The sequence below is a fragment of the Sorex araneus genome, chromosome 1 (assembly GCF_027595985.1).
Source record: "Sorex araneus isolate mSorAra2 chromosome 1, mSorAra2.pri, whole genome shotgun sequence".
NCBI lineage: Eukaryota > Metazoa > Chordata > Mammalia > Eulipotyphla > Soricidae > Sorex > Sorex araneus.
In genome coordinates, this window is record NC_073302.1 from 332333529 (window position 1) to 332351037 (window position 17509).

General features: G+C 38.3%; 1 protein-coding gene across 8 annotated transcripts in view; it reads right to left on the reverse strand.

Moving 5' to 3' along the window:
• PSD3 (pleckstrin and Sec7 domain containing 3) overlaps positions 1-17509 on the reverse strand; it is a 525397-nt gene that overhangs the window by 271004 nt on the left and 236884 nt on the right. For all 8 annotated transcript variants that reach the window (XM_055144428.1, XM_012935700.2, XM_055144411.1 and 5 more), the window contains one exon: positions 8067-8156. In XM_055144428.1, coding sequence (XP_055000403.1) covers positions 8067-8156 — 90 coding nt within the window. The remainder of the gene's footprint in view (positions 1-8066; positions 8157-17509) is intronic.

Genomic DNA, 17509 nt, shown 5'->3' on the forward strand with positions numbered 1-17509 from the left:
TATATTTAAACATATCTTGTGTATAATTTTGAGTAAAACATGTACAATCATGGGCCCAATACTTGTGCTCCCTACCAAAGTCTGAGCTCCATGAGGCAAATTCTCTTATTGCATTACACAGGCTATATGCCTGAATCCAATACAGAGCTTGGTACATGACAGGTGTAAATGAATAAACAATGTGTTGGAGTTTAAAAGAAAAACATATTGACCATTTTCTTCTTTACTAAGTTTAATTAAAACAGTAATGTGCAAGTCTGTACTCTGGAAGGTTCCAAGAACTACATAAATATGTCCCTCAATATTTTAAGGGCAAACAATCCCCCTAAAATCCTAGTTAAAAGTTATAGATATCCTCCCTGTTTCTCAAGTTTAAAGAAAAATATACATGCACTCACACAGTTTATATTTCTCTATACAATATCAAATTGTTCTGTGAGATATACACATAGTCAGAAATCACTGCACTGTTCTTTGGTAAAACTGCAATAATTTCTTTCATGTGTATTTGCTGAATATCTGATTTGTCCTGGAATTATATCAGGAATAAAGAGCACTGTGATCAACAAGATTACTTCGAGCACTGGAGCAGGGAAGAAACCACACTCAAGGGACAATACCATCGATTATAATTCCATTTTCAGAACCCATTAATTGTTTTAGGAGAAGTCTTTTTTGGCTTCAATCTGCAACACATTAATAACTTAAAATGCACATAATAGTCCAAGTTAATACCTTGGGTATACAAATTTACTACTTATTTATGTTTATGGAAGTAAAAGAAATTTGTTATATTATTAAGGAATTATTGCTTCTGATTACTTTCAGAATTAGAAATGCCAATGACTTGCTCAAGGCTAAGTGTTGTCTTCTGTTGGGGGCCTCTGTCAAAAGTCTTTGAATTAAAAAAATACAATAGTACATTTATCTGGGGAAGAAACATAGTCGTTGGAATTATTAGTAACAAAGCAGACTCATAGGAAGATGAGGAAGAACAATAGGAATGTGTGTCTCCACTGACCATCCTGCCATGTCAGAGGGATGTATCACATACCTGCATCATCTAGAAAATACTTTTGTGATGTCTGAGACATCAGAACTCCTGGTGTTTCAGAGAAAGGAACAGTACAGAACAAAAACAATGTTTCTGTTTATGGTAAGTCTTCAGGAAATGTGAAATATCAAAGCAACTAAATTAAGGACCAGAGAGAGAGCAAGCACAGTGGGTAGCCTACTTGCCCCCCATGCAGCCAACCCGGGTTAAGGAGTGATCTCTGAGTGCACCTCTGGGTATTGCTCCCCAAACCAAACCAAGCCAAAAACCTATGTTAAATAAAATCTATTTAAAACTAAAATCCCAACCTTGCAACATTGTCTGAAATGGAGTTCAAGACTTCTTGGGAGTATAAAATTAAATTATTTTATTTTGGTAGCTTTTCTACTTTATTTTTTATTTCATTTATCCTTTTTCTTTTGGAGGCCACACCCAGCAGAGCTCAAAGCTTATTCCTGGTGCTATGTTTAGGGATCATTCTTCATGTTGTTGAAGGGACCCAGCGTGGTGCTAGGGGATAAACTGGTGTTGGAACTAAATTAAAGCCTTAATGCCCTATACTATCACCCTGGCCTGCTTTTAAGATTTAAATCCCAAAATCTTTATAGTTTGTTTCATCCACAATTCTCCCTAATCTACTGCAATACTCTTGCTTCCTGAATCACTCTAAGTAAACACGATGTAGCATTTTTAATGATTCATTAAGCATATCCATTACTCTGCTATGGAAAATACAGCCAATCTTTGAGAATCTACTCATCACAGATTACCCTGTCTTTGGTCAGAACAACTCAAGCTGTTCCATAGGAGAACCAATGCTTTGGAAGCTTTCATTTCTCTCTTCATCTATTTTGTTAACATCCACACATCTACAGACTTGGTAAACATCATTCATTTCAACTTTATATTTCCTATCTGTGGTTAACTGAGAAGATATAAACTTAAAAAATTGGCTGGAAAGAAGAGCATAGGGTTTAATAATGTTCTTGTCTTTAATGAGCCCAATCCAACTTCAATTCCTGCTACTGCAAATGGTTTCCTAATTACCACCAACAATAATCTCTGAACACAGAATCAGGAGGAGTCTTGAGCACAACTGGCACAAGCCCCTCAATAAGTAAATAAAACCTAAAATACTTGTGTTCCGTTAGGTTTGTTTAAAAAGATTAACTAGATGTGAATTCCTCAGAGCTGACAATAAGGAAGAAGGTAGTTCAGGACAGTTTTAAGCTGTTAATATATTAGTGGCTTCTTAAATGTCAACATGTTCATTAGCTTAGCATGTGATGGAGATATTATTATTTAAAAATTTAAATATTGCTTTTAGTTTTTCTTTAAAGATTACAGATACTATTTATCATAGACCTAATTAAGCGCCTGAATAAAATTAGTGAGATTCATTAGAGACTATGTAACACCATTTATATATGCAGTGTAATTTTATCTTGTGAATTTTTCATCTTTTCACCTTTGTAAGAAAAATGATTTTCACACAATGTAAATACAAATATGATCATTAAATGTCTTCCTTTACTCGATGTTTTCATTGTATATCCACCAAAGCCTTAAATTAAAATCCTTTTATTCTTAACAGACAAACACTATGTACAAGAGCATATTTATCATAGTAAGTTCATTTACCTTGACCACAGACCTATTAAGAGATATATCACCTTGAAGAGAATAATTTATATTCAGTGTGTCCTATTACATTAATATTAATATTAATATTATATGACCATGCTAGAATAATAGAGCAGAAATTCTTGGCAGACTATGTTTCAGATTTTAAAACTACTCAAAAACATAGGTTCAAAACTCCTATGGACACATCTGAATTTGTAATTTTACAGTGTGTCATCACAGTCAAGTTAAGAGTAAAGTCTTTTTGGAAATCCTTATCAGTCCATTGCTCATCCCCAAGGAAGGATATTTAGATGGAAGGAAAAGGATTTTGGCCATAAGCAGGTGTGCTCAGGGATCACTCCCTGAAGTTCAGGAGACCAAATACAGTGCCAGGGATCCAACACAGGCTGAGAATGCAAGACCCCAGGGGAAGAATGAATACTCTCCCAATGACTCTCTTTAGTTTTCATTTTTCTTTCTTTCTCTTCTTTCGTGGTTAAAAATCTGTTTGTACTTTTAAAGCAGCATCTGTTCTGTCAAAATGTTCTAACAGACTTCTTTTTTCATAGGTTTTTGATTAAAAAGCACAATTTGTGAAGCTTTAACTACTTCATATTATTATCCTCATTATCATCCCTGTCTTTCATTGAAAATCGGAAACATACCAAAGGCAGCTCTGTTATTCTAGTTCATGACAAGCATGTGACTTGAAGCAAGATCAAGCTTCCAGATCTCCCAGGGGAAAGCAGAGGCAGAAACACACCAGGAACCTTTTATCACAAGTCAGCTTGATTTATTTTACTGAAAGCAGTATTCCATATTTTATATAAGAAACATTAAAGCTTTTCTCTTAAAACGCTTGCTAACAAAGATTTTCTTTTATTCCAGGATGAGCATCCCTGCCCACTTCCTCCCTAGATACTGTTGCTATCAGGTTTCCATGACCTTCTCTGAGCGAGAGCTCACCTACTCTAGGCAACAGTTGATGTCCTTTTTTTAGCTACACTTAAATACCACCCATAAGTTCCTATTTTCAACCACATACACTGAATATAACTTACATCCAGTATTTTGAGAATTCACTTCAGGCTTTTCATTTATAAAAAAATTTTAAATCAGACATTTTTTTTCAGTCTACAGCCTGTTTCTTCCTCTAATACAATTCTTTAGGAGTAATTCTTTAAGAATGCTGCTGTAAGAAAGGTAACTTTCTTGCATCTAAATCTGAATTTTCACTATTAATTGCACTGTTCTTTGGTTAAAACAATAAACATAAGGTTAAAAATGAAAGAGAGGGGCTGGGGTGATAGCACAGTGGGTAGGGCGTTTGCCTTGCACACGGCCGACCCGGGTTCGATTCCCAGCATCCCATATGGTCCCCCGAGCACCACCAGCAGTGATTCCTGAGTGCATGAGCCAGGACTAATATCCCTGTGCATCGCTGGGTGTGACCCAGAAACCAAAAAAAAAAAAAAAAAAAAATGAAAGAGAATGTGCATTTATAAGGAAAAAATAACAACAGTTGGATTTATAATTACTTTAAACTAGCTTTTATTAAGACTTTATGATTTATAAAGTTGTTCATAACAGTTTTAAGCATACATCCCAACACCAATCCCACCACTCTCAACTTCCCTCTCACTTTAATTCCTTCTCACTCTCCAGCCTGCCTCCGACAGGCACCTTTGAAAGTTTGGTAGTTGTAGTATGGGTCTCCCACTTAAATAGTGCCAATGGCTATGCTTGTTGGTTCTGTGGCTCAGTGTTTCTATCAATAACGGTGTACACAGTCCTCTTGCATGATAATTTCTGTGTCTTGAGGGTAGATACCAGAGAGTAGAATTTTTGAGTATTAGAGCAACTCTATTCTTACTTTTCAAAAAATTCTTATATTATTTTCCATAGGAGTTGAACGAGACAACATTCCTATCAGCAGTGGATAAGACTTCCTTTTCATCACATCTCCACCCATACAGATTGTTTTCAGGTTGTTTGCTTATATATGTATGTAAGTGTGTACACACACACACACATAAGACACACATATAAATGCTGTATAGGTAAATAATATACATGTTTGTATATTATATGTTACATACGCGTATGTATATACACACACATATATATACACAAAATTTGGATTTCCTGATATTATATGATGATGAGTCTATGGCTATCTACCTGATTTCTTCAGAGAAATGCCTCCTGACATCTTTTTTTTTTTATTGAATCACCAAGTGGAGGGTTACATAGTTCTCAGGATTATGTCAGTTATACAATACTCAAACACCCTTCCCTTCACCAGTGCCCATCTTCCATCACCAACCCCCCCAGTATATCTGCCGCCCCCTCCCACCTCCCCAGTCCGCACCCTTGTACGTGATAAGTTTCACTTCGTTTACGCTTTATCTCGATTACATTCCATGTTTCAACACACAACTCACTACCGTTGCTGGGGTTTCCCCCCAAAAAGAAAAAGACAGTCCTATTGCCAAGGAAGCATTTGATAGTTCTCCATTGCTACGAATATAGAGATATTAAGTCCCGCTGTTTGTTACATAGCTTTTCTTTTTCCCCCTTGCCCCGCGCCACCGAGTTCACGCCTGTTTAGTAATCGCCACGCTGTCTGACAAAGGGAAAAAAACCAAAGAGGATGGTTATTTCCCGTCATCAGCCGGCGTGGAGCTCTGGCTTAGTTGATAGTCTAGTAGAGTGTCTGCAAGCAGTTTCTGGAACCAAAGGTCTTGCGCTTTGATAGAGTTTTTTTATTGAGCTTTTTGAGATTTACATATTTTAGATACTAACCCTTTAATATGTTGGGTGCAAATATTCTCATTTAGTTTGGATATGTTTTAATTTAATTTTAGCCTTTTTTTCTTTTTCCATGCAGAAACATACTTTATGTAGTTGCATTTGTTTATTTTTGTTTCTGTTGTCTTTGCCAAGGGAATCATACACTGAAGACAATGTTAAAATGTTAATGTCCAGATGTCAGTGTTTAGCCTTTATTTTCCTTAAAGAAGTTTATGAATTCTGGTCTAATATCAAGGTCTTTGATTTTATCTGAATGACTTTTGTGTAAAGCGTAAGAAATGAATCTGGCTATATTTATTTATTTATTTTGAAATGTGGCTATTCGAATTTCAAAGAAGTTTCTTGAAAAAGTTTTATTTACTCTGCTTCATATATCCAACTCCTTTGTCAAAATACAATTTTCCAACTTCTTTGCCAAGAAATAAGGTGTTCTAAAGAAGTTACATGAGTAAGTTTGAGTAAAATAGATACTCTATAAGTTCTGGTCAGAGTGAGGAGTTGTGACAGAATAGGGAGGAGAGTGAAAGAAACTTTAATTGAAAACATAAAAACTATGGGCAGAGCTTATACTCTTTAGTTTACAAATGGAAAATACACAAAGACACAAAATGAGCACCTTGAGGTGCCTAAAATGAGTCACAACAACAGGAAGACAGGCTTAGGTCCCAGGGATATGCACAATCCAGTCATAAAATCTAATGCCAAACACAAAGCAGTGAACATTCATAAAAATGTGGCTGCATTAGAAATGACACAGTGCTTATCACCAAACACACATCCCCCAGTTTAATCCTCATGCCATTCTAGGAGAAGGTATTATTACACAAGTCATAAGTGAGGAACCTAGAGGGGGAAAAAAAACTTAAGTTGGATGAGCAGTCAACCTTCCAGACCTGATGATACTTCCTATACATTGCCATGGTTTTCCACTGTGATTGGTCTAATAGAACAAACTAGGAAGAAACAGGAAATTTTCTACTTTTTACCACTTTTCTACTGCATGCAGTTTAGAACACAGGTGATATCAGAAGAAACCAGGGCAGTAGCAAATTCACAGAAACTCCAATAGAAGTTTAAAATGCCTAAATTGTTAATATATTTCCATCAGCATAGAGCCAGCCACATCCAAGACACCATTCTACCTCCAATAGCTGAGTCCAATAATTTCTTTACTTCCATTTCTACTCCCATTTCCTTACCAAAAAAAAAAAAATCCTCCATACTATAAGAGTAATTACAACATTTTTTTCAAAAGTAGCTTTTAGTAAATTTCATTCAACTTTTGAAAATAATGCTTAAAGGCTCTTTCTTGGTATTATTTTTGATAATACAGCCATGCAGTGCTATTAATCATGCTTTTCAGTGTTCAGGAAAAAGACAAATAATAGTAAAGTTTCATTAAGCTGATTTTACATGACATCTAAATGAATTTTCATTTACTCCCATGCTCCCTTCATTGGTCTTGTTATTGTTGTAGTAATCCTTTCCATAACTTGGGGAGGTATGGGAGGTGGCTGTACATGCAATGTCTAGCTGTGCAGTGTGCACATATTTAGCTGTGGTACCCAAGTTCGACTCCTTCTTCCCTCTCGGAGAACCCAGCAAGCTACCAAGAGTTTCCTGCACGCACGGCAGAGCCTGACAAGTTACCCGTGGCATATTCGATATGCCAAAAACAGTAACAAGTCTCACAATGGAGACGTTGCTAGTGCCTGCTCGAGCAAATCAATGAACAACGGGACGACAGTGCTACTATCCAAGAGCATACATCAATTTCTGGTGTCCACCAACTTTTGTACCTTCTATTTGTGGTGATATCAAGGAGCCATTGTAGTGTTCATACACACCTCTATGCTTCCTGGCCATAACACTTACACATCGTTTTATAACTGTAGTGCTCATTAGGAATCACACCCTTTTTTTGTGCTTATATTCACCTAGCTGCAAGGAAGAAAGAAATAACTTTTGGTGCCAGAACTACTGACAGCAAGTTGCCAGGCTTAAATAAAGCACTGCCAGGAATTGAGTCTTCAGTGAGCATTCAGTACATATAGGAAATTGGAAATTTTATTTTCTCTTTTATTGATTTTGGTTTGGGGGACACAACCAAAAGTGCTCACAACTACTCCTAGCTCTGTGCTCATGGGTCCTTTCTAGTGGGCTCAGAGAACCATATGGGCTGCCAGCAAATCCAATCCAGGTCAGCAATGTGCAAGTTGTTTCCATAATGAAAATACTTCTGTGACCTTTCAGAGTTCTGAGAGTCTGAATATTATAGTATTCATGTTACAAATAATATTTTAAAAAACTATTTCTACCACAAATTATTCCAAATCTACTTATTACATCAGTTGTTTATAATGTAGATTGACTTTAAAGAATTATTAGTTTAAGAGCACTGAGCAATCAAGGACAAGGCCCATAGGACAAACATTGAAGATTACACCAAAAACAAAATAGTTAACCCGATGATACTGACCATTAAATGATCATTATCTAACTATACTAAATTAAAAAGATAGCATAAAATATGAACACAGCATATTTTAAAAACAAATACTCCAATACTTACTTTCAGTAGATCTTTTGAAAAATCACCTCCCTCGTTTACTCCTTGAAGATTTGTGATAAATTCTTGGCAGGTCATCTTTTTTCCGATATTCTGAAACATAGGCAAATATTATATGATGTACATACATATGTATGTATGAATATATAAAATAAATATTAAAATGTAACTAATCTAAGATTAATTTTATTTTTTAAAAAATAAATACATTGACATGTATGTATATACATATAATATAAATATAATAGAAGTTTATATGCACAGGAAATACATGGCTTATTATGCATTTAAAACTAAAGAGCAAAATAACATCAAACCTTTATTTTAATTTAAGAAAAAATCTGAATCATACAGTTTTAATGAAAATAATGGTTAAATATCACATTTCTGAGTTGAATGCTGCTAACTATATTTTCCTTATTGTATTAAGAACTATAGTGTTGTATTAAGAACTATAGCAGAGCCATGACAGTTGAAGACCTCGGGAACCCAGCCGCATCCATGTTCAAGGCCACTTTCCACATGTTCGGATGAGCCTCACACTTGAAGAAACTGGCAGAGGAACCCAGGTATGAGGTGTGTGGGATCCGGGGCCAGGTCTCCAAGGCTGCTCTGATCGGCACTGGGCCTCTTCCACCAAGATCCCCATTTTCCAGTAGCTAGGCAGTCACACCCAGAAACTGTCCCCACCCATGTAATCCCATCAATGGCCAACATCCAGAGACTATAAAACCAAGCTCCCGGAAGAGACCGACATACAGTCTCTCGCCCCTGTGCCTGGCTGTCTTCACCAGGACCCCTTGGAGGAGACAGGTTGCATTTCCCTCCCCGCCCAGAGCAGAGCCTCAAAAGTTGAAGATCTCTGAACCCAGGCACAGCCATGCTCAAGGCCCCTCTCCACACATTCGGACGAGCATCACGCATGAAGGAACTGGCAGAGGAACCCAGGTTTGCGGGACCCGGGGCTGAGATCTCCAAGGCTGCTCAGATCGGGACTAGGCCTCTTCCACCCAGATCCCCCATTTTCTAGTATCTAAGTGGTCACACCCAGAAACTGCCCCCTAGCTATGTAATCCCATCAATGGCAAACATCCAGACACTATAAAACCATCTCCCTGAAGCAACATCTAATAGCCTAGTTCTCCCTCTTGGAGAATCTGACAAGCTACTAAGAGTCTACTGCCCACTCAGGAAAGCCTGGGAATCTCCCTGTGGCATAATTATATTCCAAATACAGTAATAGATGTATACATACCCCCGGAGATCCCGGCAAGCTACCAAGAGTATCACGCCTGCACAGCAGAGCCTGCGAAGTTACCCGTGGCATATTCCATATGCCAAAAACAGTAACAACAGGTCTCATTCGCCTGACCCTGAAAGAGTCTCCAATCATCAGGAAAGACGAGAAAGGAGAGGCTGCTAAAATCTCAAGGCTGTAATAGAGACATTACTGGTGCCCACTCGAGTAAATCAATGAACAACGGGATGTCAGTGATACAGTGATTAAGAACTATATACATCAGGAGCTGAAATATTAACCTACTTTCAAGCTAATGAATGAACAATATAAAAATGATAGGAGAAGATTTCTGTGTTGGGCGCAAGGATAAAACCACCACAAGAGGAGGAAGAATATCAGCTTCCCTGATCCAGTGCCAAGTCTCTCTCCTCTCACAGAATACCTGGGACACAGTTCAGTGGGTAAGTCACTATGCAGTGGCTGCAGTACTGGAAAGAGAACCCTGGGTTTTAATAAGCCTGAATTTGAGAACCCAACGCATTATGATGAGTAGTGAGCATGCATTTCCCTTTCCCCCTAGAGGAAGAAACCTGTTCCATCTCCCAAGGCTATAAAATTAAACTTATCATGGACTGGAGTTAACCTTTCTTCTGACATGGCTCACTACTGAGACAGTCTCAAAAAGGTAGACTAGACTAAATACAAGTTTTTGTTTTAAAAATATACAGAAGAGAAAAAACTCTTGGAGACTGCCTTCCAATAATTTTCCCCTTGACTAAAACTGAGTTAAGTTTAACCAAAAATAAAAAATCATATCGGAGGCAGGGCAGATAGTACTGAAGGTAAGGCGATTGCCTTGCATGCAGCCAAACTAGGATCCATCCCCGAAACCACACACCACATATTGTGTCCTAAGCACTACTTGGGTCATTCCTAAAATCAGAGATAGGATTAGCCCCGAAGCCATGCTAAGTACATCCCAAACTCACTGCCCTGCCCCTCCCACCAATACAAAGCAAACCAACGAAAATCATCATCAAACAAATAAAATTAGGTGGTGGGATAGATGCTTTAACATTATATATCTAAAATTCAACTATGAGTAACTTTGTAAGTCATGGTGCTTTAACCAAAAAAAATTAAAAAAAAGAAATAAAAAGAAAATCCAGACCAAAAAGAGAAAAAAAAATATATAGGTAAGCTGAAAAAGCTAATTATATTGCTATGCTAGGCATCTCTAAAGCCAGGTCCAATTAATAAAGATAATTTTCCAGATGTAAAGGGTTTTTTTTAAGATTTTATTATTGAAGCACTGTGAGATAGATCTTTAAAAAGCTGTTCATAATTAAGTGTCAGTCATACAGTGTTCCAACATCTGCTGAGAGTACATTTCTCAGCACCAGTGTCCCCAGTTTCCCTCCCGTCACCTCCCCCTCACCCTTTCTTCTCTCTTTTTCACTTTCTTTTTCACTTTCTCTCTCTCTCTCTCTCTCTCTCTCTCTCTCGATGTAAAGATTTTTGAGTTTTAATTTGCACAGTACAATAAATCTGGATACTATGAAGATTCTGTCTTAAGATGGGGCTTCTTAAGGCAAACACAAAGCACAGGAATGGAATCTTTAGCTAAATAAGATTCATTTGAACAGAAACATAGCAATGTCATTGTACACAATAGGCACAGAAATAAGGGGTAGTCATTTTTTTCATAAAACATTACCATTAAATAAGTCTTTAAATGAGGTGCAGCGTAGTTTTGTAAAGACTTAAAAAGGATACAAAACTGCGGACATTTTTAAGCAAGTATAAGTATGATACTTCAACATCAAATATGCAGCTATGGAAGACAGGAAAATAGCTAAAAGGGATGGAGTTCGTATATGCCTGGCACACATGGCATCCCAGCTTTTGTCTCTGGCATTACATGGCCTCTCTAGCACTAACAGTTACAGCCCTCCTAGTCTCTGAAACTATCAACACAACCCCCCACCTCATCAGTATATATAGCTCTCGTGGACTCGTAGAATGTGTGTGTGTGTGTGTGTGTGTGTGTGTGTGTGTGTACATATTCAAATATCAAGGAAAAAAAACCTTGCAAACGGGTGGCTACCAGAGAGAAAGGGAAGTGGGATAAGAGAAATGAACAGACCCAGTCTCTGTGCTGATGGATTGGCACTGGAATTTCAGTGGTGGGAATAGTGAGTATTATAAACATATAGATCTATAAAGACAGCCCCTTAAAATTCCACATTGCAAGCCAATAATAAATCAATGAAAACATTTAAAACTTCAGTGTTAAAAAGAAAAAATTAAATAAGATGTACTATATGCAGAAAACTATGTATTTTCATAATAATTGCTTATCACTTCCCCATTCATAATTGCCTTTCTACTTTACATAATGGAACCATTTATCCGTACCCTTATTAATTGGAATAAAAGTTTTAAATTTAGGTATTTTAATTTATAATACAGATATACTAATAACAAATTTCCACATACAAAGTTCTAAACACCACACTTACTAAATATTTACAAAAAAATTATCACTTCCAACCGCCTAAAAAGCATAGTCAGACTTAAAATGAAAAATAAGTGCTTGCTTTAAATGAAAACTTGCGTTTCCAGTTAACTTATTTGGTGGATATTTCCCATAATTAGAATATGTTGGATCTGTAGTTCTATGATTTTAATGAAAAATTTTAAAAATACAGAGGAATGGGATGGATAGCTCAGCAAGTTGAGTGAACACTTCGCTTGGGAGACCTAGGTTCGAAACCCAGGATATGTGGTCCCCTGAATACCAGGTACTGCAGGCAGAGAATGCTGAGCAGAGGGGATGGTCACAAAACAAAAACAAAGATTTCTCAATAGAGGAAAAAAAAGAAACAGTTTTTCTCCATTTTCTCAGACTTCATAAAGTATCACCTCAAGGTGAGAAGCATTTATAAATCAATAATCATTTTGACATGACTTAGTATTTTAACAGTAATATTTCATTTAATACTTTTATTTTCTACTATTTTAGAAAACAAAATGAAGAATAATTATGTAATTAATTATTGTGTATTTCAGGGTATTTCCAGTGATTTGTTTCTAACAAAATTAAAAGAGAACTGAATGTTTTTTAAAATGTGAGTTTGTGAATGCAAACATTTGTATTATGTTTCAAATCAATTTTAGATTCATTATGTACAGTATAACATCATCTGTAAATAGTGACAATTTGGATACTTTTCCACATTGCACATCTGATTTTTTTTCTTGCACAATTGGGGCCATTAGGACTACAACTACTATACTGAATACTAGGAGAGAAAATGAACATTCCTTCCTAGCACCTAATCTCAGTATTTTTCCCCAGAGTATAATATTAACTGTTGATTTGCTATAGGTGGTGTTACTATCTTGAGAGTTTTATTTTATACCTATTTTATTGATGATTTTTATCATGAATGGGCGCTGGATTTTGTCAAAATTTTCTCTGCATTGATGTAATCATATGAGTTTTATTTTCCTTATGCTGATATAGTATATTATATTGATCTCCTTACATGTGTTCAATCATTCTTGCATCCCACTTGATCACAGTGCATATTTTAATATACTGTTGGTTTTAATTTGTCAGACTCTTGTTAAGAAAATTTGCACTGATGGTCATCAGTGAAATAAGTCTAAAGGTTTCTTTTTTAGTAAGCTCTATTTTAGGCATCGGTGTAAAGATGACTTCCCAGAAGCCACAAGAAAGGACTACTGTTTAAAATTTTTGAAGATACTGAGGAATATAAGTATTAAGTTTTATTTAAAGATTTGTATATAGGTATCTGCACACAGTAGATCTAATTGATTTCACTATGCCAGTCTTAATGTTTTTATTTATATTTCCCTTATAAGTGATGATAAGTGTTGAAGAACATTTTCTCATGTCTATTGGCATTCTGTACTTCATCTTTAAGAAAGTCTGTTCATCTATTACTGTGCACCTTTTAATGGAATGCTATATTTAATTTGTGATTATTTTGATATGTAAAATAATATAGTTGAGAATATTTACATCTGTGTTCATCAAGAATCTTGACTAAGTTTTTTTTGTTGGAATTATTCAAATAAAATAAAACATTTTCAGAAGTTATTTAAAAGAAATAACAAAGGTCAGACTGCAAATAAAGAGGTTAAAAGGTCAAAAATATTTAAAGAAAACAAAGAGCTAGTTCTTTGAAAAATATATATCCTCACAAGAAAAACAGAATACAGAGAATGAAAAGATGGGGGTATAGTGCCGCCAGCAGGTTAACCTGTACCTGTGGGGCAAGTGCATCAGTTTGATGGTGCCTTCAAACATCCAGATACCCCAAAATTACTGCTGTGCCTTTGGCCAGGCCCCAACAAATTGGGGCCAAGTTTACCAAGAAATTAAATGGCCAAAAGTAAGGTATATGTGGTAGCCACACCCACAAACCAGCTCTGGCTCAGCTGTATAAGATCATTTATTGGACTTATTTCAGAGATCCATAAATCTCAAAAGAGACCAAAAGACGCAGTTAGGGCCTGTAATGCAGAGGTAGACGGGAACCCGGGAACCTGTGACTGAGATCTCCAGGCCCACTTGGTTCGGGACTAGACCTTCTCCCACAAGTCTCCAGTTTTCCAGTAGCTTGGCAGTCACACCCACAAACTGGCCCCCACCTCACGCCATGTAATCTCATCAACGGCCAAGACCCAGAGACTATAAACTAAAGATCCCAGAAGAGAGCATCGCAGTATGTCCTGACCCCGTGCCAGGCTGTCTTCACCTGGGCACCTTGGAAGGGCGCTGGTTGAGTTTCCCTCTCACCCCAAGCAGAACCCCAGCAGTTGAAAACCTCCAGAACCCAACTGCCCAAGGCCACTCTCCACACGTTCAGACAAGCCTTACCAGCCAAGAAGGAATGAGCCTCACCCAAGATGGGATAAGCCTCACCCAAGTGGACTGGCAGGAAAAATCCCAGGTATGCGGGAACCTATGACTGAGATCTCCAAGCCTACTCAGATCAGGATTGTACCTCCTCCCCACAGGTCCCTAGTTTTCCAGAAGCTTAGCAGTCACACCCACAAACTGCCCCTGGTGTCATGTAATCTCATCAATGGCCAAGAACCAGAGACTATAAACTAAAGCTCCCGGAAGAGAACTACAAAGACTTTTCTGGACATTATATTCTATCCATAACAAGTAATACAAAACAAATTGTCTAGCATTGCCTTTTCAGCAGATCCCTCCGACTAGTAAAAGCAGCCAAATGATCACCTTCACCTTTGCTAATGGAGGCTACCACTAGGACCAGTGGAACCAAGCCCAAAATCAAGTACGATTCAGTGGGTTGTGCCAACCCACGTTTGATTCCTCCGCCCCTCTCCCTCTCGGAGAGCCCCGCAAGCTACTAAGAGTAGCTCGCCAATACAGCAGAGCCTAGCAAGCTACCCGTGGCGTATTTGATATGCCAAAAACAGTAACAAGTCTCACAATGGAGATGCTACTGGTGCCCACTTGAGCAAATCGATGAACAATGAGATGACAATGATGACAGTGATTCAGAACTGTGCACGCCCCTCGGAAACAGTGATCCCGAGCATTTGAAGAAAGAGCACAATGAACTAGTCAGTGCTATTGAAGAACACTTTTCCAGACACAGAAATACAACCTGCAGCCAAAGGCAGAGAAAAAAATATCAGATCCTCAGATGTAATGAAGTTCACGTTAACTGAACCTGATTCGTTCAAGCAGTATGTTTAAGGACCAAATGATTTAAATGATTGCCACAAGTATTTATATTTTTAAAATAGACCTACATTGCTCAATGTTTGATCCTAAGGACAAATAAAATGATGGCTAAAGAGAGAGAGAGAGAGAGAGAGATGCTTCAACTGACTCCACAGAAATATAAATTTTCATGAAACCAGTATAAACAAGTGGATTTAACAAAATGAAGAAACTGAACAAGCTAGGTGAAAAGGATGTATTCCTAGAAAAAAAATATAAAATTGATTAAAGAAATAAATTATCAAGCTGATTACTTTAGATAAAAATCAAATCAGTGGGGGCGTGGGGGTGCAGAAGAACAACACGGTTACGAGTAATTTCTCAGTGCAAAGCCAGGAGTAACCCTGAGCATCGCTGGGTGTGACCCCTAAACAAACAAAGATCTTTGAGGTTGGAGACATAGGTAGGGTAGATAGGTAGACAGGTAGAAAGTAGGGCATTTTCCTTGTACTCAGCCAATCCAGACTCAATACCTAGCAAGGACTTATCCCTTATGTTCCTGAGAACTGCCAGGAATAACCCCTGAGCATCACCAGTTGTGGTTAAAATACAAAGACAAAAACAAAAGAAAAATCAAAAACAAATTAATATCATGGGATGAGAGAGATAGTAGAGATGGCAAGATGCTGGTTTGTGATGCTGATGCCCAGAACACTATCAGAGGAAGTCCTGAGAACAGAAGGTGCTCCCCATAAAAAGACAATCAAACCAGTAGTAAAATATATTGAGAGCAAACAAAAGATCAGAAAGCTTTACTGAAAATTCTAAGAAGGATAACACCACTTTTTCTTGAACTCTTCCAAAAATTCATCATCATCATCATCATCATCATCATCATCATCATCATCATCATCATCATCATCATCATCATCATCATCATGATCTTCGATTTTCTCAAGCGGTCTCAATAACATCTCCATTTGTCCTAGCCCTGAGATTTTAGAAGCCTCTCTTCACCCGTCCTTCCCAACGAAGCCACACTAGAGGCTATTTCAGGGTCAGAGAAATGAGACCCATCATCATTACTAGTTTTGGCACATGAATACACCAAGGGGAGTTTGCCAGGCTCTCCCATGTGGGCAGGAAATTCTTGGTAGCTTTCCAGGTTCCCCAAGAGGGAGAACTAGGCTAAGCTATAAAACCAAGATTCCGGGGCATAGCACCGGGGGTAGTTTTTGGGTGTGACTGCCTAGCTACTGGAAAATGGAGGATCTGGGCAGAAGAGGCCCAGTCCCGGATCTGAGCAGGCTTGGAGATCTCAGCCCCGGGTCCCACACACCTGGATTCCTCTGCTGGATCCTTCATGAGTGAGGCTCGTCCGAACGTGTAGAGAGGGGCCTTGAGCATGGCTGTGGCTTGGTTCTGGAGATCTTTGACTATGGGGCCTCTGCTCCGCAGAGTCTCTTGCCCCGACGTCTGGCTATCTTCACCAGGGCCCCTCAGAGGGGGTGGACTGAGTTTCCCTCCCCATCCCAAGCAGAGCCCCTGCAGCCAAAGACCTTCCAAAAATTAGAAGAGGGAAAAAACTCTATTTATGAGATTACGTGTTACCAGAATTACAAAAACAGACAAAACACAGGAAAAAAAAGTCTATGATCTTGAACAAAGAAGCAACTCTTCATAACAAAGATAAAGCTAATAATCCTATTCATACACCATGACCAGTGATATTTATTCCAGAAAGGCAAGTTGGTACAATATATGAAAATTAATTAATATGATGCCCCTATATTAAGAGTCTCTTGCCACTGTGCCCAGCAGTCTTCACTGGGACCCCTCAGAGGGGGTGGGTTGAGTTTCCCTCCCTGCCCCAAGCAGAGCCCTAGCAGCCAAAAACCTCCAAAACCCAGCCACAGCCATGCTAAAGGTCCCTCTCCACACGTTCGGATGAGCATCACGCATGAAGGAACTGGCAAAGGAACCCAGGTGTGCAGGACCCAGGGCTGAGATCTCCAAGCCTGCTCGCTTCAGGACTTGGTCACTTCCGCCCAGATTCCCCCATTTTCCAGTAGCTAGGCGGTCACACACAGAAACTGCCCCCATGCCATCAATGGCCAACATCCAGAGACTATAAAACCAAGCCCCCAGAAGCACGCAGCCACTTCACAGCTTGTGACATCTTATCGCTTAGCTCTCCCTCTCGGAGAACATGGCAAACTACGGAGAGTTTTCCTGACCACAAAAGAGAGATTGGCAAGCTCCCCGTGTTGTATTCATATGTCAAATACAGTAACAATAATGGTCTCATTCTCCTGACTCTGAAAGAGCCTCTAATGCGGCACTGTTGGGAAGGACAAGTAAAGAGAGGCTGCTAAAAGTCTCAGGGCTGGCACGAATGGAGACATTACTGGATCCGCTCAAGCAAATAGAGAATCAACAGGATGATAGTGATAGTGATATTAAGAAAAGAAA